This window comes from Oncorhynchus mykiss, chromosome 25 (assembly GCF_057628025.1).
Source record: "Oncorhynchus mykiss isolate SJ-2025 chromosome 25, ASM5762802v1, whole genome shotgun sequence".
Classification (NCBI taxonomy): Eukaryota; Metazoa; Chordata; class Actinopteri; order Salmoniformes; family Salmonidae; genus Oncorhynchus; species Oncorhynchus mykiss.
The window spans coordinates 34,442,749-34,468,734 of record NC_143046.1 but is presented as its reverse complement, the minus strand read 5'-3'; the positions used below and the strand labels follow the sequence as shown (position 1 = coordinate 34,468,734).

The window sequence follows — 25,986 nt, the reverse complement described above, 5'->3', positions numbered from 1 at the left end:
GACGTTTACTAGGAGACATATGGTGAGTAAAATGTAAGAATGTCTTCCAAAAACATTGGTCTAATTTCTGAGAACACAAAAGGATGGATGTTAATACTGTTTCCTTTTCATGAATAAAGCTGAAGGATTCCTAGATCATTTTATACTACTGAGAGTGAGACGATATACATAGCTGGTGAAATAAAGCAGGGAACTTAGTAACAGAAGTGCTTTTTAAAGTATGCAGCGCAGATACAAATCCTTATAGTCATTAGCGAAGTGGTTCATTGAATGTGTCAAATATGTACTATTCCTAACCTTTCCATCAAGGAAACAGTCCATTCCATTTATTTTAACCGTTGTGGCTTTTCTCAGTAGTCCTCTGAACAAAAAAAATGCAATATGCCTCTAATTTTCCTGTGATAGGCATCTTAGAGAAATCAGTAGGGAATGTAGATGTGTTTAGCCAAGATAGTTCATTTATCCAAAAGAATTGCAAAGTCCCTGCCAATCACTTCACCATTGTTGTGTCCCCCAAAGCTACAGTTTCTGTCACACGATACAACTGTAAATATTCGCTACAAACCATGAATGAAACATTGATAAGCGACCTCTAATGTAGCAGACAAATTCTGCAACACTTGAAGGGTTTTCTACAAAACAGGATTAATGAGATAGCCAGATAAACAACTAGAAATAACTTGATTTTCTGGTTCATTAAGAAAGATAAACTTAGATGTGTTTTTGGTTACTGAGTCATTAGACCATGCCCATTTCAAGCTTATATTTCTAAAGAATGAAAAGTATTTTCTGAATATTTCCACAAGTTAACTGGCTAACTCATTGATCCTGCTTTCTAGTATACCCCTCTGCAAAATATGTGAATGAGGAGGAAAAAAAATCAAGTGAAATACTGTTTCATTTTATTTAATAAGCTGGTAAATTATAAATTATCGCACATAAAATATTATTTTCAATAGTTACAAAGTGGATAGCAACGTCTGGTAGCGGATCAAAAAAACAAGAGGGCGGCAGTTTACAAAGGATTCAGTTTCATCTGACGACACAGGATTTGAACAGCTGGGAGAGGAGTCGAGGTGCAGAGAAGGGGTATTCAACCACTGTTGACTAGCGTCCTGTTAAGCAGAGGGTGGCCAATTACCCGACTAGCAGCAGCAAACACAATGGTAACAGAGGTAGCTCCAGAACACACTGAAAACAAAGAGGGGGGATGCTGTACTCTTATGTCAAATGTGTTTGAAGATAAGAGGGAGGAAATGGGAGAAGGATGTGGAGGATGTATGGTAATAAAAATAAATAAAAAATGTGGATCATACCACAGCATGCGGAGGCGTATCAGAGAAGGGTCAACTTAATCAGATGAGGAAGTAGCATCTTTGGCTTTCCCTTGGAGATGCTACGTGGAGCTACGACAGCGGCTGAGAGACGATAGGGGAAATGTTCAAGGGAGCGAGCTGGTTGAAGAAGCAGCCCGTTCAGAGCACACCACTTGATCTGTGAGTCCAACGGCATATTACTTCACTTCAACTCCAGAAGTCATCTTCACTTTGTCACTCTGATTTTTGATTTTCTTTCTGGTCCTTCCACCTGCCTCCCCCGGGTCATGGGCCGTGGTTGACCGGACCACTAGGGTGGGTGGGGTTGGGTTGGTTGTGTTGTCCCCTCTACGGTAAGTCTGAGGGAACTTCCTGTTTACCATGTGCCACGTTCACATTCAGTTTTTTTTTTTCCTACACAAGGCCCAAAGGGCCTTCTACTCTGTGTGTTCTACTTGGTCATCTGTTGCTGGATGTGGAGCAGGAACTCGTAGTAGGAGAAGGCCGATTCCGACCTGTCCTCTACCAAGTGCTGGAAAAAGCTGGTCTTAGCTGAAGCATCATCCCTACGGGGAGAAGTAATGAAATGAATAAGCATGTGAAATAAGAAGGAGTGCATATTGTCCGAATACATATACATTCTATTGAAATTACTTTGATACTCAAAAAAAATAAAAAAAGAAGGCCTCTTTGAATTTGTAAGATGTCCATTTGCTATGAAGAATTGTCCTCTGGCCTGTAGACATTTGTAGCAAACAGATCCTCACAGCAGTGTAGAGGTGCTGACTAAAGGTGAATAAACTGTAAGCTGTAAAAACAAAGAGTCGCACACTATGTACAAATTACTGGGAGTTTACACATAGCGTGCGACGCGGTTTTTATAGCTCATAGTGCAACAATGCATGACGTAAGAACACCTGATCGTTCCATGACAGAGTGACCAGGTGAATCAAGGAGAAAGCTATGATCCCTTACTTATTTATTTCACTTGTTAAATCCATTTCAAAATCAGTGTAGATTAAGGGGAAAAGACAAGTTAAATATTTTTTAAGCCTTGAGACATGGATTGTGTACAGTCGTGGCCAAAAGTTTGAGAATGACAATTTGCATATACTTCAGAATGTTATGAAGAGTGATCAGATGAATTGCAATTAATTGCAAAGTCCCTCTTCACCATGCAAATTAACTGAATCCCCAAAAACATTTCCACTGCATTTCAGCCTTGCCACAAAAGGACCAGCTGACATCATGTCAGTGATTCTTTCGTTAACACAGGTGTGAGTGTTGACGAGGTCAAGGCTGGAGATCACTCTGCCATGCTGATTGAGTTCGAATAACAGACTGGAAGCTTCAAAAGGAGTGTGGTGCTTGGAATCATTGTTCTTCCTCTGTCAACCATGGTTACCTGCAAGGAAACACATGCCGTCATCATTGCTTTGCACAAAAAGGGCTTCACAGGCAAGGATATTGCTGCCAGTAAGATTGCACCTAAATCAACCATTTATCGGCTCATCAAGAACTTCCAGGAGAGCGGTTGTTGTGAAGGCTTCAGGGCACCCAAGAAAGTCCAGCAAGGGCCGTCTCCTAAAGTTGATTCAGCAGCGGGATCGGGGCACCACCAGTACAGAGCTTGCTCAGGAATGGCAGCAGGCAGGTGTGAGTGCATCTGCACACACAGTGAGGTGAAGACTTTTGGAAGATGGCCTGGTGTCAAGAAAGGCAGCAAAGAAGCCACTTCTCTACAGGAAAACCCATCAGGGACAGACTGATATTCTGCAAAAGGTACAGGGATTGGACTGCTGAGGACTGGGGTAAATACATTTTCTTTGATGAATCCCCTTTCCGATTGTTTGGGGCATCCAGAAAAAAGCTTGTCAGAGAAGACAAGGTGAGCTCTACCATCAGTCCTGTGTCATGCCAACAGTAAAGCATCCTGAGACCATTCATGTGTGGGGTTTCTTCTCAGCCAAGGGAGTGGGCTCACTCACAATTTTGCCTAAGAACACAGCCATGAATAAAGAATGGTACCAACACATCCTCCGAGAGCAACTTCTCCCAACCATCCAGGAACAGTTTGACGACGAACAATGCCTTTTCCAGCATGTTGGAGCACCTTGCCATAGGGCAAAAGTGATAACTAAGTGGGTCGGGGAACAAAACATTAATATTTTGGGTCCATGGCCAGGAAACTCCCCAGACCTTAATCCCATTGAGAACTTGTGGTCAATCCTCAAGAGGCGGGTGGACAAACAAGACCCCACAAATTCTGACAAACTCCAAGCATTGATTATGCAAGAATGGGCTGCCATCAGTCAGGATGTGGCCCAGAAGTTGATTGACAGCATGCCAGGGGGGATTGCAGAGGTCTTGAAAAGAAGGGTCAACACTGCAAATATTGACTCTTTGCATCAACTTCATGTAATTGTCAATAAAAGCATGACACTTATGAAATGCTTGTAATTATACTTGAGTATTCCATAGTAACATCTGACAAAAATATCTAAAGACTCTGAAGCAGCAAACGTTGTGAAAATTAATATTTGTGTCATTCTCAAAACTTTTGGCCACGACTGTATGTATATGTGCCATATAGAAGGTCAAGGCAAAATAATTAAGTGCCAGGCGCACTAGTTTGAAAAGGGGGTTACAACTCAATACTAGGAAGGTGTTCCTAACGTTTTGTACACTCACTATGTGGTCACCGATGGCTTCCTACACGACATGGACCCAGACACTCACTAGCAACAAACACACACGCGTCAATGCATCAGACCCGGGGTCCTTGACTTACTTCAGGACGTGAAGTGTTGAGCTGAAGGTTCGTGAGTCCTGTAGCCAGGCGAGGAGTGCGCGCAGTCGTTCAGACAGAGGGGTTTCCAGCTCAGGAATTTGGGTCTGGTATTCATAAGAGACAAAGAAGAAAAAAACAAGACCCACAGCTTTGTTTTTACTACTCAAGACAGTCTACACTGTGTGTGTGTCTGTGTGTGTGTGTGCGTGTGTGAAAAAACTAAAGATAACTAGTGGTTGGTTTCAATCCCAGATCTCCACACGTCTGACGTGTTTGTGATTTAGTGAAATATGTACGTGTGGTTCCGAATGTGAGGAATGCCTGTGGTTTAGGGATGTGTTGGTCTTCTCCCGAAAGATGGAATCAGAAACGCAAACAAAACCTCGACAATTGCTACTCGGCCTGTGTTTGGGTTGTAACACACCCACGTTGTGTGGTATTACATTATTTAGGTAGCCACGGGCCTTTTGTAAAAAAAGTAGAACCAAATAAACAAACCTACTAAAATGTAAATTACTCTCTGGCTGAACTGACTAAAGTACAGTACTATTTAATTGTGAAGCACCAGCTGGACACAGCACAGAGTTATACACAGCAATAAATGTGTCACATTGTGTCAAATGAATGTTAGTGCCCCACTAACCATGTTAGGGGGTATTGAAGCATGGTTTGGGCAGCCCAGCACGTCTCGAATGAACATATCATTACAGCATTTACCAATCCACATGTAAAACACCTGGAGAAGAGAACAGTGAGGAAGTCAATGAAGTGTACATTTCTACACGGGACAGTAACAAGGATACTTCTTCCAATACATGAATCTTTCCTCCATTCCCTTCCTTGAGGTAAACACTGATCTACACAGAGTGTGAAAACCATTATGGACACCTGCTCATTCCATAACACAGGCTGACCAGGTGAAAGCTATGATCCCTTATTTATGTCACTTGTTAAATCCACTTTAAAATCAGTGTAGACAAAGGGGAGGAGACAGGTTAAAAATAATTGCCTTGGATTGTGTATGTGTGCCATTCAGATGGTGAATGGGCAAGACAAAATATTTAAGTGCCTTTGAACGGGGTATGGTAGTAGGTGCCAGGCGCACCGGTTTAAGTGTGTCAAGAATTGCAACGCTGCAATATTGCCTTCACCTAGTCAACCTTGTCAGATCTGTTATCATCATGGAGGAACGGATGGAGGAGTTCATTGCTAAAAAGTCCTCAAACAGAGACGAGGTTCATTTCTTCAGGGACTTCGGTCAATTGACAAGAGCATAGCAGGACTTACACTGCCACAGTCCATGAGGAAAGCCCCTTCTCTGGTCAGCTTCTCAGCCGTAAGGTGCAGCAGATGGGGCTGGGGCACTATGCAGTCGTTCAGGTGGAGCGCCCCCTGTGGACAGAAAAGGGTAAAGCAGTCTACGTTTCAGTATACTCGTGACCCACCAGGTAAAACAAAACCAACGTGTCCAGCTAGGAACCATTGGAACGCTGGAGAGATGAATCAGTTGTTCAAAGCAGAGCGGGCAGTGTTGACCTCTCACCTGGTCTGAAATGGTGTCCAGGCGGTAGAGGTCGGGGTGGACCGTGCGCATGATCTGCTGCAGCGGCTGGCTCTTGAACTCGCACATGGCGAAGACGCGCTCGTCCAGCTTTGTGCTGGTCCCTGTGCGCAGTGCTTTCTGTTAGGTGGAGAGGAAGGAGGAGGAAGGGGAAAGAGGAGGAGAGGTGGGAGCACAGATTCATGAGAAGGGTTAGCATTGACAGCTTTAAACGGCTTCTGACTAGTGACGGAGACATACGGCGCATACAACGGCTCTGTGTGTGTGTTGTTCAGACAGACCTGTTTGAGTAATGCCAGCACGTAGAGGGGGAAGAGACAGAGGGATGCGGGGGCAATGAGGCCAGACTGCTGCAGATTCGAGACTGTGTTCTTGTACGCACTCAGGGAGTCCACCACCGCATTCACCAGGGCATCCCGGGCGTCCGACAGGCTTGACGATATCGACCGGTCAATGGCTGTTCAAAATTAAAATGTATGAATATACACAACAACAAAAATCGGATCTCATGAACAAATGCAGCGTGCGTATATATACACTCACCCATGTTGGCTAGGAGGCAGGTGATGGCCTGAACATCAGCCCCGGCATATACATCACTCAGCTGGCTGACCACGGGCAGACACAGAGTATGGACCCTGATCCGCCTCTTCCCTAGGAGGACAGAGGGAGGGGGGGGATAGGAGTAGAGATGAGGGTAGATTAATTTGTCTTTGTTAGATGATATTAAAATAACAACTCTTGTACTAGAACTGGGACTAATTATTCATTATTTAAGTAAAAGTCGGCAATGACTTCTCCAAATATTTCCACAATGAATGAAACGGTGAGATGGTGTTCACCTTTGCTGGAGGTGTACAGCAGCGCAGCCTGGAAGCAGGCCAGTGAGGTGTCGGCCATGCTCTCCTCTATAGACATCTGCACAGCGAAGCCCGAGTCTGGGTTGACATTGGCCAGGGACAGCAGGTCCGTCGAGCGCACAAAGAAGTTCCCATGGAATGTGTGGATGGACAAGCCTGTTTACCAAGGAGACATACATAATAATGATGACTGCTAAATCGATCTAGAAATTGTCAAGAAATGTGTACTGTTTGGCCTCCCGAGTGGCGCAGTTCTCTAAGGCATAGCATCGCAGTGCTAGAGGCGTCACTACAGACCCGGGTTCGATCGCAGGCTGTGTCGCAGCCAGCCGCGACTGGGAGACCCATGAGGCGTAGCCCGGGTTAGGGGAGGGTTCGGCCGGGCCGGGATGTCCTTGTCCTATCGCGCTCTAGCGACTCCTTGTGGCGGGCCGGGCACAATGCACGCCGACTTTGGTCGCCAGTTGTACGGCGTTTCCTCCGACACATTGGTGCGGCTGGTGGTTAAGCGAGCAGTGTGTCAAGAAGCAGTGCAGCTTGGCAGGGGTCGTGTTACGGAAGGACGCATAGCTCTCAACCTTTGTCTCTCACGAGTCTGTACGGGAGTTGCAGCGATGGGACAATTGGATATGATGAAATTGGGGAGGCAAAACACGTAAAAAAATATTAACAACATTTGTGGAGTGACAACAGTACCTTTCAGAAAAAGATTTTAAAAACTACTCAGACAATACAAAACGAAATATCTAGGAGTAGTTTACCCTTGCAAAATCATAACCATTTGAAGAAACAAACTAACAAAATAGACCTACCTTTGGTGCAGCGTATCCTCATGACAGCCTCAAAGCCGATCTTCCTGGTGAGGTAGCGCTCCAGATCCTTCTGGAACTTGTCCAGCTGGGCCGGGTTGTGAACGTGGTGCAACGAGGGGTAGTAGAAGATACTACCCGCTGAGTATTTAGACACACACGCTGGCCATCCGAGAGGGGCGGGGGGGTGGGGGGGGGGGAGAAAAATAAGGAAGGAAAGAAAGGAGGATAGAAATTATCTTTAAGACGCCGGTCTCTTTCTCAACTTTCAGCATTTTCCTAAACAGTAACCTGTCTATTATATAATCTAAGGAATGGACGATCACGTCTTACCTAGTGAGGCCAGGTCAGAGTACTGGGAGCTGAGGAGGAAGAGGTCCACTCCTATCTGCTGACCAGAACAGTCCAGGGCCAGCTTCTTGTAGAAGTCTGTGGCTGGGCCCAGGTGTTGGACCCCCTGTCACAACATGACATGCAGAACAGACTTCTTAGACAACTGGAACCTTACATTACAGAGCCATATGGTCTGACAGTGTGTGTCATGCCTGTGTGTGCGACTCAGCACTCATACCTTGGTGCTGGACCTCTGGTTAGGGTCCTCCCGGGACTGCAGCAGGCCGGCACCCAGTGTGGGTAGCTGGGTCTGGAACACGGAGACGCGGCCCCCTGTGGAGGACATGAGCTTGTAGGCAGCCTGCAGCGCCGGGCCCAGGGCACTGTGGGTCTCCCTGGTCTGGCTAAACATACCGGGTAGGGAGGTCAACAGGACCCTCACCAGCTGGGAGTGGGAGAGAAAATGAGAGATCAGGGAGAGAGAGAACAGTCAAAATGACACACACCAGCATCTGAAAACAAACTGACTATCACACTAAAGCAACCATACATGGTCAGAAACACACAGACTCTCACCCTCCAGTCATAAAAAATACATGAATAAAATAATAAAATCAGCCTGTGGTGACACTGGTAAACACAAAAAGTTCCACACATTCTCAGTCAAAGAAAAACCTTTACCGCTCTGCTTTCCTTCAGGTTCACCAGTAGACTGTCGTGGGTTGGAATGAAGATATCTACAAGAACAGAACAAAGACTGAATCATTTACTGCATCTCCACAGCTCACATTCAATGTCCTGGGATAATTCACTTGGAGAAATGACTATATTCACCAGCAGAAGGACAAGTCATTACATCTCTACAGTACACGTTATTTTTACCATTAGTGGATAAGTGACATGTCAGTTTGAGGGAGAGGAGGGTGTAGTCAGTCTGCAGTCAACAACACCGATGCCTTGCCAAGAGCTGTTTGTTGTTTAGTAAGACAACGACATGTTGGCTCGAGCACAAACTGACTGGCAGTGGACCTAAAGATGGAGGAGAGCTGACTGAAACACACACAGAACACACACCGTCGATGTCGGAGACCACCAGCATCTGGGGCTGCGAGAGGCTCTCGTGGAGGTTGTAGAAGTGGATGGTGCTGTTGAAGGTGATGAAGCCCACTCGGGTACGCGTGTCCCCCGGCATCCTGAGACACAGAACAGACACCCCCCGGAGAGTTAGCCTGGCCGCGGCATGTAACAGTACTGTACAACGGAACAGGTCAAGAAAATGGCAGAATAACTCTCTGGTTTGAGAGATACCAGATGTGTGTGAGTGTGGAGTTCTGGTGAACTCTTTTTCACGTCAGAATGTGAGATTATGGAGTTCAAGTTGACGTGACTGAGATTTTCCAGACATCGGAACCAGCAGTGAACCTTCGTCAAAGCTAGTTTTGTATAGTTGCAACAAAGAACAGGATAATTTCCTGAGAAAAACAGGAAGGACAGTCCTGCTAAAGTATTTCATGTTTCTCTTTTCTTTTTTTCTGGCAAGAGTTCAAGTATATACACTTCAAAATGGTTTGCTCCCTAAGGAACTGTCCGATTAAATTCAGATTTGACCAAATCTTATTGCTCACCATGTGTATGAATGTTGACGGACTTAACTACTAAAACAGAAAGCAACAGAGCGATCACCATTTACTTTTATATGCCTCCAGTTCTTACGCACTTCCAAGCCAGCCAATACTAGTATGACTTTTATAGTAGGGCTTGACCTGTTTCACATTTGATCCATGGCTTTTATTTGTTTATTTCTCTTTGAAATGGAGCCTTGACTACTTAATAGTAGGGGTGTGAGCAGGAAAGGCCTTTGTCAGATACATATAAACTGACTGGAAAACTATAGCTACTGCATCGGTTATCTAAGTGAATTTATCAGGAGTCAACGGCAGTGCTATAAGCAACTCAGATCATATTGAACACATGAATCCAAGTGCGAAGCTACTCACTTGTCCAGGTTCTCCAGTAAGGTCTGACAGAAGACGTCCAGGTAGCCTGCATCCACCGCGTTGTGAGACACATCCAGCACAAACAGGTACACTGCAGGCTGAGGGGGCCGCAGCTGGGGACAACACCCATACACATGCTTTACTCAAAACATTCAACCAGTTCACATCTGCAGACTGACAGTCTGATATTGGAAAGCACAGTGCCTTGCCATTGGTGACTGCATGAATCTGATGGAGACCTGCCCTCTAGAGGATTGTGGGCAAACTGTTTCTGGATGACTGAACTTATTATTAAAAAAAGTATTATTATTATTATTGTTTTTTAAATCACTCACCATGTAATCTGAAGAGGCTATGAACTCCACAGTGGAGTTCTGCACCTCTGGCCTCTTGTGAGGCTCTCCATAGGAGCGGGTCACGGGATTGTACATGAACTCATCGGGAACTGTGAGGGGGAGAATATGCACGTTCAAGTAATTTAGCAGATGCTATTTAATGTCTCACATTTTGGACGGTGCTGCCCTAAGTACACATATTGAATAGAGGGATCCGTACCATCGTTGACCCTGTAGCAGAGGCTGCATTTCCATCTCCTCTGGTCCAGGAAGGAGACGAAGGGGTTAATGTAGGTACGACAGGAGCGACATCTCACTATGGTGCTGGACGTGATCACTGGGAGTTGCTATGGATGGAGAGAAAGAGATGTTAAAAAATAAAAAAGTAATCACTAGGTAAGTCAGTTAAAGAACAAATTATTTTACAATGATGGCCTACCCGGGCCAAACCGGGATGACGCTGGGCCAATTGTGCGCCGCCCTATGGGGCTCCCAATCACGGCTGGATGTGATACAGCCTGGATTCGAACCAGGGACTGTAGTGACGCCCCTAGCACTGAGTGCCTTAGACCGCTGCGCCACACGGGAGCCCAAAGATGAAGACGACTGTTGATTTGTGGTTTGTTACTCATTAAATGATTTACATTCTACACCTGATTGAACCTGCGTCTGCAATCTATAGGAGAGGACTCTTTTCTGTCAAGTCTTTATATCAACAGTCTGCTTTTTGTACTTTTACTACCTTGCACCTGACACTGTCAATGAAACTAAAATAATGGCTTTCTGCACCTCCTCACCCTCCAGCTCATTCTGCCTTGCCTCCTGCTTTTCTGTTTCTGAACTCAGGTCAACTTCCTATGACATATTGACAGGGTTTTATTAAGGGGCACTGAACGCTACAGTCAATATAAATAACCACTGAAGTGTCTTATTCTATGATATTCACTCAATTCCACAACCAAACATTTGTGCTATGTTCAATGTAGCGTTTCAATTCAATTGCACTTCCAAGTTGGTAGCTTCCTGAAATGTCAGTCGCTTACACCTATCCAATCCTCTCAGATCTACACCAGTACATAGTAGTTAGGGGCTAGGGGATGTTTGTGGACAGGGCCCGGGTTGTATTAGGGCTGGGTGTCTTCTTACTGCGAGGTCTCTGAAGGGGTGCAGGAGGAGGCCCAGGGGCAGCCGGGCTTTATTCAGCAGGGCCTGGGTCTGTGGGATGTTGGTCAGGGTACACCTGAATGTGCTGTGGAGGCCAGAGAGAAGAGCTTTTAGCACAGCTTTGTAAAGGCATGAGCTAATAAGTTCAATTGAGTGAGCGGGGACTATGGAGGAACAATGCAGTGTGGAGATAGAGGAGAAGTACATTTGAAATCAACAAAAGTTCCCAATATGTGTTTTGCTTGAGCCTATAAATAAACTTGGGATCGCACTTGTCATTCCTAGTGTTTCAGTTTACGCTGAATATTGTCTGTTAGTGTTGTGTCCAGATACCAGCATTTCCTCAAACCCACAAACTTCCCCTGCCCTTACTCCGGGCTGCAGTTGGCCTTCTTGAGGTCAGCGTTGAGGTTGGGTTCGGGGGCATCCAAGGGCCGGTGGGGCAGAAGGTTCCTCTCCTGCAGCAGGTTGACGGGCCGCAGCGCCTCCACCTCCAGCTCTGGCACACCGCTCAGCCCCCCCAGGGCCGCAGACAGCTGGGACATGTTAGGGAAGGGCTGCATGGACAAACAGGAGGCAGTTAGTCAAACAGTCACTAGGGACAGGTAGATCATTACCACAAGGGTCAGGTGTGGGGCAGAGATGACATGATAGAAAGGAAGTGATATCCACAACACTAATATGCCCCCAGAGAAATGTATTGACATGCAGTGTCTTAGTAGGCCAACTCCTTTTCATGTATTTCATGAGGGACCATATTAAAATTGCACAATAAGGCCCGAGGGGGTGTGGTATATGGCAAATATAGCACGGCTAAGGGCAGTTCTTATGCACGACGCAATGAGGAGGGCCTGGATACAGCCCTTAGCCGTGGTATATTGGCAATACACCACAATCCCCCGAGGTGCCTTATTGCCATCATAAAACTGGCTAGCAATGTACTTAGAGCAGTAAAAATACATGTTTTGTCATTCCTGTGGTGTACGGTCTATTATAAACTGGGTGGTTCGAGCCCTGAACGCCGATTGGCTGACAGCCGTATACCATGGGTATGACAAAACATTTATTTTTATTGCTATAAATACGTTGGTAACCAGTTTATAATAGCAATAAGGCACCTCTGGGGTTTGTGGAATATGGCCAATATACCACGGCTAAAGGCTGTATCCAGGCACTCCGGGTTTCTTCGTGCATAATAACAGCCCTTAGCCGTGGTATATTGGCCATATACCCCTCGTACATTATTGCTTAAATATACCAACGCTGTCAGCCAATCAGCATTCAGGGCTTGAACCACCCAGTTTATTTAGAATATATATTCTCTTTTAGTCATACACAACCAGGTGAGTTGTACCAGAACATCTTACCTGTGACAAATGCTGGTAGCCAGTTTGGTTGTACCTGCCGTGTGAGGGGGAGGAGTCTGTCCTGGGGGACGGCCTCTGCTGATAAGCTGGCTGCATGCTGGGGTAGCCATAGCCAAAGGGCGGGGCTTGTTTGGTCATGTCGGCGGAGGGGGGAATGGAGGACTCTAGAAATAGAGTGACAAACATTAGGGTTGAAGGTACCAAATTGATGACTGCCTGCCCACTTAGTGCATTTTGGGGTTGTGGTTGAACGGAGAGAAATGTGGCAGCAGAATCGTTCAATTGTGTCAAATGCCTCAACGTGGCGCTGGATTTTTAAGAGCCGAGTACAGTATGTACCTGGGTAGCTGCCGCCTTCCAGGGAGTCGTAGCTGTTGGGCACCGGGGACGCACTGCCAGTGGTAGTTGAGGAACTATCACCACCTGAGAATGGGGATGGTGGGGGAAGGAAGAGAAAAACATTTAAGGAGCTGCTCTCTAACTTTAAAAGTTGAATACAGTGCACATGCAGGCGGGAGAAAAATGACACATGAAAGGTGGACATGTTAGGCGTGTGTAAGCAGGGCAGGGGGAACGTGATGCTGATGAAATAGGAAAATAGGTGAAGCCATAGACAGACAGGCAGTAGTTATCATCATCATCCAGCCTTCCCTTCCAGATCTCTGAGAGAAGTCATTTTAGGTCTCGCCACCCACACCCACGCACTGGAAGCTCTGAAAGAGTCGTTTAATCCAATTGGGCAAAACGGAGGGCTGTGACAGTGAACCAAGATAGCGCTGCCTCATTGGATGAGCTCCAATTATCACAGGCAGCTAAATCTGCCTGCCACCCCAGTGGATTAAGTGCTCTAGATATTAAAGAACCTGGGCCTGGGGAAACATGTACTATGACTGACAAGCCCTCCTAACACATCGGAATTCAGCTAATTAGACATATCAAAATGACCAAAAATGGAGAGCGGCTGAATGATGATTGGCCAAATGTACAGAGAATGATAAGAAACCACTTGAAAAAAAAAAAATAGGACAAACAAGAGAAACATCAGTGGCAAAAAAAGTGCATGAAAATGACATCCGAAGGCGTTTGGAGAGCAAGGGCAGAGGACAAAGAGTTAAGGCATAGCACACTTAACTGAACCAAGGTGCTAAGGAGTGCTAGCTGACTTGCCTCAGCCTCTACCCTTTTCCCATTGGAGACCAGTGAGCGGCAGAGAGCCTGTTGGCCCGTGGTAACAGGGGACATGCTATATATATAAAAAGCGGTTAACCTCTAGACAATAACACACTACCCAAGGGTGTGGACCCACCAGCGCCTCTAGGACATTCATCAACACCTTCTCATTGAAACACGGCGTGTACTCTGATAACAACATGTGAAATGTAGTATGAATAATATCATTATCAGGATAGCATAACTATGGAAGTTGCTAAGATTTCAGGTTCCAAACCAACTGGTGGCTATTGACTGGCCCAGATAGGGGGTCTATTGAAAATTGTGTTCAATTATGTCTGCTCTAAACATCCGTTTATCTAAATGCAAAACCAATCATGCCCCCTCCTGTAATTGAAATGCAGACAGACATTCCCAAATGGTTAGTGGGTGAGAGGAAAACTGAGGACATGATTGGAAAGGACAAGAACGAGTGCATAGCCTGAATTTCAAGAAGACTAAACAGATTCTAAAACAGATCATTTACTCTCAAACACTACACCGTACTCACATTATTTGAACCGATGGTTCGAATGAGGCTTATCCTCTGTGATGAAGTTAGGATACCTGATCAGATGCTCCACACCATTCTGATTGCCATGCTTCAGCGATTTTAGTTACAACGAGCTCACATCACGAAAAACAAAAATCTATTGGGAACACTGTGATAATGTTGGGAGAAGATATGGCGTAGATGTTGAATGCGTGGACGCGTCAGAATGCGTCAGATGGGCAGCAGAGAGAGATGGATCTGCAAGTGGGGGGCAGGCAAGCTGCTAGAGATGGGCAGAGGTGGCTTTGAGACATGAGTATGAATGCAAAGTGCCTGGGGTTGAAAGGAAAGTAAGTGGGTTGATGTGGGGGTCGGGTTGGTTGGGTGGTTATTGGAGTTGGGATGAGGGGCGGGCGGGCGGGCAGGGATGGGAATAAAAGCTATAAGCAGACCTGCTTCCTCATCCTCCTCCTCATCAACATCCTCATCGGAGCTGGATGACAAGGGGGCAGCGTTGGTGGAGGCGTTGGCAGAGCTAGCGCCACTATTGGCTACATATCCGTAGTGCATGCCTGTAGAGGGGTGGGAGAGGGTACAAAACAGAACAACCGTCAACTATGTGGAGGGGAGGAGGGGGCGAGGACGGAGCCAGAGGACTGTCAATTTAGAAAATCTGTGTCTGTGTGGTGGGAATGTTGGTTAGGATGCTTGTGATTCGCCTGTTGAAACATCACATCTCACTAGCTTGTACCAAATTGAGACAAAAACAAATCATGGTAGGATTGTATCTATGGAGAAGAGAAAACGGAAAGCGAGACAGGACAAGAACAAAAAGGAGATAGAGGACCTATTACATTCACTTAGTTAGACTAAGCCTACAAGAAGTGAGTTTGAAAGATGAAATACAGATCCCTTCATCAATCATTGAATGAAGGTCCTCAGGGTGAGGACGGATAACCACACAAACATAAAAATGCAGGACCTAGGGCAGGCAAAATTACCGTATAACTGACGGTTATGGATGAAGACCGTCATGAAAATTAAGTAACCGTCATAACTGTAAAAAAATTAATAAAAATGGATTTTACAGACCGCGGTCATTTACCATCATCCAAAATTCCATGAATGTCAGAGCCTTGGCAGGATCCTCTTAAACTTGCATTAAAATGGCAGACATGGATGGGCATGCCATTGAGGACTTAGAGTTACTGTAGAGATATGGAGGCTAATTCAAAAGTTGAAAAGCCTCTCTTTTCTCCATTTACCTTGCTGATGCCCCGGGGAGGAAGTGAAAGGGGTTCCTGAAAGTGGTCTATCTCCGTCAGCACCCCCGGTGTTGTGTGTGACTCCGTAGTGGTCATGTGCCATGGCTCCCTGGTGGCTTTGGTCATAGTGCTGGAGGACTGGGGCTTGGACTGGGGAGAAGACGACAATTAAGGCAGAGGCAAGTATATCAAATATTGTCATCGCATAAATTAAAAAGAAAAGGGGATTGACAAGTGTCTCAAAATCGATTATGTACGGACAATCACAACAGTGCAGAGTCGACTGTACCTGCATTACCCTGGCCGTTGACTGTGGCTGGTTGGCCGGGTGGAGCCATGCTAGGCCCAGAGGGAACCGCTGCAGTAGATGCTGGGTGACTGGTGCCATTTCCTGGGGGATACTGGTGGAGGGGAGCGCCTATCAGGTTGGAAATGGCTCCTGGGCCGGTGGGAGCCTGGGAGGAACGCAAAGTGCCATACTGGCTGCTTCCTGGTGCAGAGGGGTACGAGACAATGGGGTACATGGGAGTGCCTTGGCTGCTGGGGGTCGCTGACACCAAGTTAAGCTGCTGGGGATAGATTAGCGCTTGGGAGGGGAGGTACTGCTGCTGTCCATGGTAGGCCCCATGCGGTGCGTAGGGGGATGGTTGTTGGAATGGAGGTGCCTGTTGGGGGTTTGGAGGGGCAACTGAGGTGGGAAGGGTGCCATAGAGCTGAGAGGGAGGATGGGAGCCTTGAGTTACTCTGTATGCAGAGGGGGCTACAGTAGGTGCGGCAATAGGCTGCTGGTGGCTGTTGTGGTGGTAGTAAGCACTGTGGTCATTGTTCGTAATGGGAGATTTGTTGACGGCAGGGGCACAGTGTCCAGAAATGGTTTGGTAGCCCTGCTGTTGAAGCCCTGCTCCATAGTACCCCGGAGGATATGTGGATGGGTAGGTCTGTCCTACCGGACCTGTGGAGAATAACAGTTGAGGTTAGCAAAACCAGGATTCATGTTAGAATTTTTTTAAAGGAGTTTGCGGAACAATTTACATATTGTTGATGGATTTTTGATCATCGATGTGTAATCAATCTACCATTATCAAAAGTATTACCTACCTACATTACTAAATATTCTATAGAAGGGGTCAAACCTGTCAATGTCAGCTAAGCAGTTACTGACTTATTCAAACCAACAGTAACATAATTGTGCTAACTAGCTGCCGGTGTATTGTCCTACCAGTAATGACATGTCAATACTCTAGCTAGCCTAAAGGTTCCTCCCCTCCATGGACCCTGGCTGCGTTAGTACAATAAGCAAAGAAGATAGATAATTTCTGGCAACATCCATTTGTGAACATGACCAAATATTACTACAAATACTTTAGTGATGTGGTTGTTCAATATAGCTTGCCAACTAGCTAGTTGCAAGCTTGAATGGATGTTCGCTAGAAAGTTTAGCTTTCTCTTTAACGTTAGCTAGCAAGCTAGCTACAGTACAGTAGATGGCTAACGGTTTGCTAGCTGTTTCTAGCTAACGTTACTGCTAGTTAATAACAAAAGGACAATTGTTCCGTTTTTACTAGCTAATAACGCTATAGCTAACGTAAGTTAGTTATCTAAGCTAATTACCAGACGCAATAGGTAGCCAAGCAACACCCTTTCACACAGCCATTAGCTATTTCAACCACTGGCACTTGCTAGTTTAGCTAGCGGCCGTATCTCCACGGCCCGTTTTACCATTCTGATAGGGGGGTGCTGCTCCACCATTAGGCGTAGAGTTCATGCTGTAACCGACAGGGGTTTTCAGGTCCGTCTCTTGGTCACGAATGCACAGGGTGACAAAAACACATGAAAGGTTGTCACCAGGGCAATATTCCCATTTGCTAGCTAGTTGTTGGCTGAGGATTTTGTGTCCCCTACTCCGATGGCTGTCGAGCAGAGACGACGAGGTTCATCCACTTATGTGAAGCTGCCGTTTCTATGCGACTAGAGATGGCATAACGGCGCCACCTGTCAGTAGGCAGAAGAGCAAGAGCTGGATCAAGTGTTGAAATTGTTTTATTTATTTAGCTAGTCAAATCAGCACCTATTTTCTCTGTTGTTCTAAATCATGAATATAGAGGTTGTATTTATTTGTATTAAACAATAAACCAGGTGATGATATCAGGGACATATGTCTCTGTCATATTTACTATCTAGTGTAAAATGTTATTGCATTTTTAACTCATGATGGTGAGTAATTAAAGGCAAACAAATAAAATAACAGATCTGTTGAGGATTACTTTAATTAAAATAGGCACAAGCCGATTGTCACCACAATCACATTAGAGTCTATTGAATAAGGATTGTCCATTTAAAATACATGAATGGGTTAAGCTCCAGGTAAGGTCTCCGCTTAGCTCTGTTGAACTTTTTTAAAACTGGTGATGTCACATCACAATGCATCCTGGGGGATTCTGGGCCGCATGGCTGTGCACTCGCACTCCTCTCTCTGTGGAGGTGTGGCAGAGGGCTCTTCTCCCTTGCCCTTGGTCTGGCAGATGGGGCAGCAGGCGGTGTGGCCGCCCTGTCTGCAGGCAGAGCAGGAAAGGACCAGCTGGCAGCAGAAGTGTGTGGAGCATAGCTGGTACTGGTCCCACGGATAATTGCAGTACCTACACCCTGCACACAGAGGAAGGGGAGAGGAATGTTGATGAACAGGGCCTGGTTTCCCAAAAGCATCTTAAGGCTGCATTCATCGTTTAAACCTTCGTAGGAGCATTGTTAAATCTCAGAGCTGTTTCCCAAAACCATTGTTACTAAAGTTGCGCTTGAAAAAGCTTGTTATTTAACAACTGCCTCAGACCACTCAGAACAGTTAAGTATGTCATTACATGCTTTTTTTGCGTTTCCACATCACTTTATACACAGAAATCTCTGCTAAACACAAAATCAAGATGTTCATCTGTCTTTCTGTGACGGCCAATAACTTCAGAACAAATGTGACCGCGACTACAAATACAAAGTTGACGATTTCTTTGCATAACAAGAGAAGGGTATCGAGGCTTCAAGTGAAAACTGAGATGACTGTATTAAAATATAAATACAGTCTAGGCTACATAGGCCTATATATTAAATTATTATAAAATACATTTCATGTTCATTCAATTGAGTTTTATTTAGCAATTTGTGCGTTACCGTCTGATTTGTGCCTCAATATATTTAATGTGTAACATGTGAGCAATGATGTGCCAAATCGTTATTTTGTGCATTATTATAGCGTAAGCATTAGAATAAGCCGGCTCAATATTTGTAGCCATAGGGGATATCGCTCTAGGAGCTAATTCGTCATAAGTATTGTGGAATAATTGTAATGTTAAGGTAAGATTGGAAAGGCAGAATGCTGATCCTAGAGTAGTGCTTCCTTTCTTTTGATCCTATCAGTATTGACACATGCCTCAACGACGCACTTAGCAAACGTTCTCTCTGCATGGCGCTTTGGGAATCACATGTTACATCTTTGGCTGTTGTAGAAAAGATGCGTGGTTAAAACACTCGTAAGCCTAAATTCCATCGCTTTCAGGAAATTGGACCCTGGTCTCTCGTTCTAACAGGAATGGTGAACCATATGTTGGAATGCTGGGTTTGCTACTGCTTACATTAAAAAAAACATTGTGGTGATCATAAAGTCTTAAGGGCAATTCATAGTTAACATAGACCTGAGATGATGTCACTGTTGGAGGAGATTGCAAAGCGCTCGTCAAACACAAACAGTTTGCCGCGATAGAAGCCCTCAGGGAATTGTTCCAGGTACTTATGAATGCCACCTTTCAGCTGATAAACTTCTTTACACACATGCTAGAAGTAGGAAAGAAACACAAACACTTTGTTTAGGTTGAGCTTTTTGGTTGGATAAAGTGTGTTTGAAATATTCCAATTATATACTGTCACTGTGCAAAACCTGAAAGGTAGGCTTACTTTTGAGCGGAGATAGGCTGAGCCGCGTTCACAGCGAATGCCACCGGTACAGTACATAAGAACCTTCTTGTCTCGAAAGAGGTCAAGGTTCTGGTCAACGTAATCGGGGAAGTAACTGAATTTTCGGATGTTAGGGGCCAAACATTGGCTGAACTGGCCCTGAAAACAAAAACATATTTAACCTGCCATTATCTTTATTACTCTATACGATACACTTTAAAAATGCATAAATAACCAAGTGGGATACAAACATATGCAGTCAAAAGCAATACTTACAATTCTACTCTCGTAGAAGTTCCGGCAGTCCAGCAGTATTGTATCATTGCAAGAGTCACATCCGAAAGACGGCACCCTACAAATATGCAACGCAGACGTACACAAGACACACGTTGTTTACCTGCTAGACTGTAGGAGAAGGCATCAGGGTCCCACTCCCATTGGCACTATTTCCTTGTAGACTCCAACCCTCAGGTCACAAAAACACTCTGCACCCCCATTGCTGGTCTAAGGGGAAACAGAAAGACATATTGAGCATTGAAAACAACACTTGGGCGATTCCACGCCAGTACAGCCCGAAAATATTTAAGGTTTCTCAGATTGTTATAGCAATTTTCACATAGTAACTTCATTGGGACGAAGAAAGTTTGAAATGCTTTTTACAATTGTATCACAGTTTGAGAAAGTCATGATGAAAATGGCCATTTATAAGGCCCTTTTTAGACCTATACAGTGCCTTGCGAAAGTATTCGGCCCCCTTGAACTTTGCGACCTTTTGCCACATTTCAGGCTTCAAACATAAAGATATAAAACTGTATTTTTTTGTGAAGAATCAACAACGAGTGGGACACAATCATGAAGTGGAATGACATTTATTGGATATTTCAAACTTTTTTAACAAATCAAAAACGTAAAAATTGGGCGTGCAAAATTATTCAGCCCCTTTAATTTCAGTGCAGCAAACTCTCTCCAGAAGTTCAGTGAGGATCTCTGAATGATCCAATGTTGACCTAAATGACTAATGATGATAAATACAATCCACCTGTGTGTAATCAAGTCTCCGTATAAATGCACCTGCACTGTGATAGTCTCAGAGGTCCGTTAAAAGCGCAGAGAGCATCATGAAGAACAAGGAACACACCAGGCAGGTCCGAGATACTGTTGTGAAGAAGTTTAAAGCCGGATTTGGATACAAAAAGATTTCCCAAGCTTTAAACATCCCAAGGAGCACTGTGCAAGCGATAATATTGAAATGGAAGGAGTATCAGACCACTGCAAATCTACCAAGACCTGGCCATCCCTCTAAACTTTCAGCTCATACAAGGAGAAGACTGATCAAAGATGCAGCCAAGAGGCCCATGATCACTCTGGATGAACTGCAGAGATCTACAGCTGAGGTGGGAGACTCTGTCCATAGGACAACAATCAGTCGTATATTGCACAAATCTGGCCTTTATGGAAGAGTGGCAAGAAGAAAGCCATTTCTTAAAGATATCCATAAAAAGTGTTGTTTAAAGTTTGCCAAAAGCCACCTGGGAGACACACCAAACATGTGGAAGAAGGTGCTCTGCTCAGATGAAACCAAAATTGAACTTTTTGGCAACAATGCAAAACGTTATGTTTGGCGTAAAAGCAACACAGCTGAACACACCATCCCCACTGTCAAACATGGTGGTGGCAGCATCATGGTTTGGGCCTGCTTTTCTTCAGCAGGGACAGGGAAGATGGTTAAAATTGATGGGAAGATGGATGGAGCCAAATACAGGACCATTCTGGAAGAAAACCTGATGGAGTCTGCAAAAGACCTGAGACGGAGATTTGTCTTCCAACAAGACAATGATCCAAAACATAAAGCAAAATCTACAATGGAATGGTTCAAAAATAAACATATTCAGGTGTTAGAATGGCCAAGTCAAAGTCCAGACCTGAATCCAATCGAGAATCTGTGGAAAGAACTGAAAACTGCTGTTCACAAATGCTCTCCATCCAACCTCACTGAGCTCGAGCTGTTTTGCAAGGAGGAATGGGAAAAAATGTCAGTCTCTCGATGTGCAAAACTGATAGACATACCCCAAGCGACTTACAGCTGTAATCGCAGCAAAAGGTGGCGCTACAAAGTATTAACTTAAGGGGGCTGAATAATTTTGCACGCCCAATTTTTCAGTTTTTGATTTGTTAAAAAAGTTTGAAATATCCAATAAATGTTGTTCCACTTCATGATTGTGTCCCACGTGTTGTTGATTCTTCACAAAAAAAATAGTTTTATATCTTTATGTTTGAAGCCTGAAATGTGGCAAAAGATCGCAAAGTTCAAGGGGGCCGAATACTTTCGCAAGGCACTGTACATGCCTCCTGTAAGACCCTATGATCTGTGAAATGTACATGATACAGACATCTTGGTGTCATTATACTCCTAACAAACAGAGTCTGTCTAGATTCAGAAACACACTTTTTAACATTCATTTATTCAACATTTAATACAAATATTCATTATAATTTCTCAAAAGTACCCTTTTTGATTTCATTCATTTCTAAGCATTAAATGGATCAAATATACCAGAGAACCCATTCTGGAAAGTTGACATGTTTGAAGAGTATATCGTTCCAAACAATATGTAAAAAATAAAAAATAAATACAAAATAAGCTAAATCAAAAAGGGTACTTTTGAGATATTAATATTTTTCATGTGGAAAAAATGAATGTGAACATTATTATTTTGGGATCTTGACATACTCCATATTTGAGATCACACTATTAAAGGAGTAAAATGCAATGGTGTAATGGTGCCTGGAGAAGTGGGTATTGTTAGGGAAGATTCAGAATTTGTTGGTAACATATGTAAGATGTTTTATATTCATCAAATATGTGTAAGTTAATTCTCATCAGAATGGTATTTTTGTGTAATTCTGTGGTGAGGTTGCAGTTATCTGTTCTATGTCAAAACTAAGTTGCCTGGGCCGCTGAGAGGGGAGAGGTCAAAGTGTCATCATGTGTAAACATATCTTTCACTCTCTACCTTTCCCATAGTGGGGAAAGGAAGGTTGCAGTGTCTGGAATCATTCTATGCTCCCTCTTATGTTGTTTCTATCTTAACCTATAGCCTCACCCTCCTCTCCGTGAGTTTGTCCAGGAGTTTGTATTTAGAGTGGGTTGTATCTAAATGACAATTTGATATATGCCTGTTGTAATGGAGGATTGGTTTATGGTTCTGGGTTTGGGAAAGGAGACAAAGCTGAACGATGAGTTATGTCTATGCTGTCTGACTATGTGTGTCTTTGCTATTAAAGGAACTCAGTTGCATTGTAAGGGGGCTCTCAGAGGATTCACTGGTATGACACTGAATCAATCTGAGAGTCACAGGGTTGTGATAGAGCTCATATAATTAAAGATGGACTTTGATAACTAACTCTGACTTGTGTGTGTGGTTTGCTCCCATGATTTGGTAAATAGAGGAAATTTCCACGACAGTATACTCAAATGTTGCTAAAAATTTCCCAGACGTCCTGCCTGGCGAAGGAAAGGCACCTTGTGTGAATATGACAAACAGTGACACGCACAATGACCTAACGTGATAAATCCCATATTGGTCTTTCACAGTCAGGCCAACCAAAGCTGTACTGTGCAGTAGGCTAATAATAGGCCAACTATTGAAACAGATAAATCAGGCTATCAACTGTCAGAAATTCATAGGTTTTGGATTTTTGCTCTCAACAAAAAGAAAAGATGATGTTCTATGTCCATAAAAATGATTAAACCACATCAGGAGACCACTTTTGAGGTTGGGGGAAAAGCCAAGATTTTTATTTTTTTGAACGTAGTTACCCTTTAATTCAAGCGAACAGGCACCTATAGCACTGTTTGGTTATATGTGTTTCTGTAGCACGAGTTGCAGTTTGAAAAACAAATAGCCACTGGATTGATTTTGCCAGGTAGGCATAGGCTACTTTGTAGCTAGTTAACATTTAATTGAGAACATTTTTTGGGAAAGCTTCTCCATCTACAAGACAATGGTTAGGCCTATTGTTGGTGTCGCTATATTTTTCCTGTTCTTTAATTGTTTAAAACTGGACATTTACTTCATATAGTGAGGCATGTCTTGCCTTGCTTCAAAGAATACTGAGCAAAAATATAAATGCAACATGTAAAGTGCTGGTCCCATGTTTCATGAGCTGAAATAAAAGATCACAGAAATGTTCCATATGCACAAAAAGCTTATTTCTCTAAAATGTTGTGCACAATTTGTTTACATCCCTGTTAGTGAGCATTTTACCCTTTGTCAAGATAAGCCATCCACCAGATAGGTGTGGCATATCAAAAAGCAGATTAAACAGCATGATCATTACACAGGTGGACCTTGTGCTGGGGACAATAAGAGGCCACTCTAAAATGTGCAGTTGTTACACAACACCACAGATGTCTGAAGTTTTGAGGGACAGTACAATTGGCATATCCACCAGAGCTGTTGCCAAAGAATTTAATGTTCATTTCGCTACAATAAGCCGCCCCCCAACGTCGTTATTTAAGAATTTGTCAGTATGTCCAACCCAGGACCTCCATATCCGGCTTCTTCACCTGCTGGATCGTCAAAGGGATGAGGGGTGCTGAGGAGTATTTCCGTCTGTAATAAAGCCCTTTTGTGGGGAAAAACTCATTCTTATTGGCTGAGGCTGGCTCCCCAGTGAGTTTGCCTGGCTCCCAAGAGGGTGGGCCTATGCCCTCGCAGGCCCACCTATGGCTGCACCCCGACCCAGTCATGTGAAATCCATAGATTAGGGCCTAATTTATTTATTTAAAATGGACTGATTTCTTTATATGAACTGTAATTGTTGCATTTATATTTTTGTTCAGTATAGCTTATAGACAAAATCCCACCATAGAAATGGGGAGGTAATTATTTTATAATGACTTCCTTTCCTGTTCTTTTGGTTCTTTCAAGTTTCTTTCATTGTCCAGCAGTTAAAGGCATTATCCTAGTCATTATCAACCCATGATAGTTGTCGCATCTTTTCTAAATTTCTAAAGGAAATGTTCATCTCTGTCCATGTGCATTTTATAACGGGGGTTTACCCATGAATTGCATTTTTGAACATTCGCGCATAGGCCTACCACCATGTGCACATTGCTGCGCCTAAAATGTGAAGAAATAATAGTTCAAGATTTTAAGCTGAACATTCTGATCGGTTCCATCAGCCTTATTGATACGGTGTATACCTCCACTACACTACTTTGATATGCAATCGTAGGGATTAAGTGAGTATACGCAATGCCCACTGAAAAACAAGTGGATATACAGCATATACCTGAGTATACCCTCCACTACACTGGTAAAATGACACCAAGATGTCTGTATCATGTACGCCTCATGGATCATAGGGCCTCGCAGGAGGCCTGTAAAGGTCTAAAATGGGCCTAAAAATGGCCACTTATCATGATTTTCTCATAACTTTTGCCAATTTTACTTGCCCCAAACTGAAGCCTTTCTTTTTTACCTTAAAGTCTTCTTTTTCCATTATATTGAAGATTGGATGGCAGCACATTGCCTTGATGTACAAGCCAGTCGCCACTTTTGTGCCTCCAACTGTTCCATTGATCCCCTCAGTTGCCACTCTCACCTGTAGAAATTGTTTGATAACAATGTAAACACACACACACATACATACATACATACATACATACATATCTGTTTATAAGCCAAGACTCTGTCATTCTGTTACCTTGCCAGTTAACTGGAGCTTTTCACAAAGGGCCTTTTGCCAAGCACAGATGAGCTGTGGATCTGCCAGCTGACAGTAGCAGTAGAGCAGAAGAACCTCGCCTGGGCCACTATACAGATTACAAGAAACAGAGCATGAGAAGGACTTGATTTCATAGAGTACTATACAGTCTAATGTAATAACTCCCATACTTGTGAAGCTGGTCACCAGTGATGTGACTGGTGTCAGGTATCCAGGAGGAAACGTCCACTGGCTCTTTCTCTGTTGATTTTTGTTGTGAAGTGGCTTCTTTCTCAATCTGGCTCAGTAAAACCTCAAATGTGGACTGGGTAAGCTGGTGAATGTCAGTGTCATGAGTCCTTGCCACATGTTTGTGGATGGAAGAAAGTTCCTTGAAGGTCTGGCCACAGCAATTCCAAACTGTTGTTGAAGCTCTTTTGGATGCCACAAATGTACCAAATGTCTGCAAGATGAGAGATACGTCTCCATTATGACATACAATAACCAGCACTTTAGCAAGCCAATAAATTAGACCGTTTCTTACACCCACCCTCCTCTTACAGAATGAGTAGTACTTTCGTAGAGTTGCAGAAAGTTTGAGTTTTTCTTGTTTTAAATCATGGGGGGCAGGGGTGTCAACATCTATGTTAATTAACTGCCATATCATCGGTTGTCATCATGTCCCCTCTTCTTTCTGTGGCTAGACCTTTTCTAGAGTGATAACGTTATTTGCTAAGTTGATAATAAAGATAATGTCACCTAGCATACAGTTGAAGCTAGCCCCCATGACTTGTTTAGTTTATGTCAGCAATTAAAACATTAAACGAAGCAAATA

The 25,986-nt window shown here is 44.0% G+C and overlaps 1 protein-coding gene and 1 pseudogene across 9 annotated transcripts; both read right to left on the bottom strand.

Moving 5' to 3' along the window:
* Nucleotides 1–890: 890 nt before the first annotated feature.
* On the bottom strand, nt 891–17,500 carry sec24b (SEC24 homolog B, COPII coat complex component). Of its 8 annotated transcripts, none has more exons than XM_090219730.1 (24): nt 17,220–17,500; nt 15,790–16,452; nt 15,501–15,650; nt 14,688–14,807; nt 12,873–12,956; nt 12,534–12,697; nt 11,539–11,723; nt 11,149–11,251; nt 10,223–10,349; nt 10,003–10,112; nt 9,668–9,780; nt 8,745–8,863; nt 8,352–8,407; nt 7,909–8,115; nt 7,671–7,794; nt 7,341–7,499; nt 6,511–6,684; nt 6,212–6,322; nt 5,950–6,125; nt 5,651–5,788; nt 5,395–5,499; nt 4,751–4,843; nt 4,108–4,211; nt 891–2,721 (listed from the first exon to the last, which is right to left on the bottom strand). In XM_090219730.1, exons 1-24 carry the CDS (start codon nt 17,263–17,265, stop codon nt 2,718–2,720), a joined length of 3,435 nt encoding a protein of 1,144 aa, XP_090075856.1. In that variant the 5' UTR covers nt 17,266–17,500; the 3' UTR covers nt 891–2,717. The 8 variants fall into 8 exon arrangements, with proteins under 8 accessions (XP_090075856.1, XP_021439708.2, XP_021439709.2 ...); XM_021584033.3 differs by having other exon boundaries at nt 891–1,882; XM_021584034.3 differs by having other exon boundaries at nt 891–1,882; nt 15,799–16,452; nt 17,220–17,497.
* Nucleotides 17,501–17,742: 242 nt separating this feature from the next.
* On the bottom strand, nt 17,743–25,960 carry LOC110505074 (thiosulfate sulfurtransferase/rhodanese-like domain-containing protein 2; annotated as a pseudogene). The gene is made up of 8 exons (XR_016491675.1): nt 25,702–25,960; nt 25,343–25,614; nt 25,152–25,260; nt 24,927–25,049; nt 19,837–19,943; nt 19,440–19,598; nt 19,181–19,319; nt 17,743–18,143 (listed from the first exon to the last, which is right to left on the bottom strand). The product of XR_016491675.1 is annotated as a thiosulfate sulfurtransferase/rhodanese-like domain-containing protein 2 (transcript).
* Between the last annotated feature and the right edge of the window lie 26 nt (nt 25,961–25,986).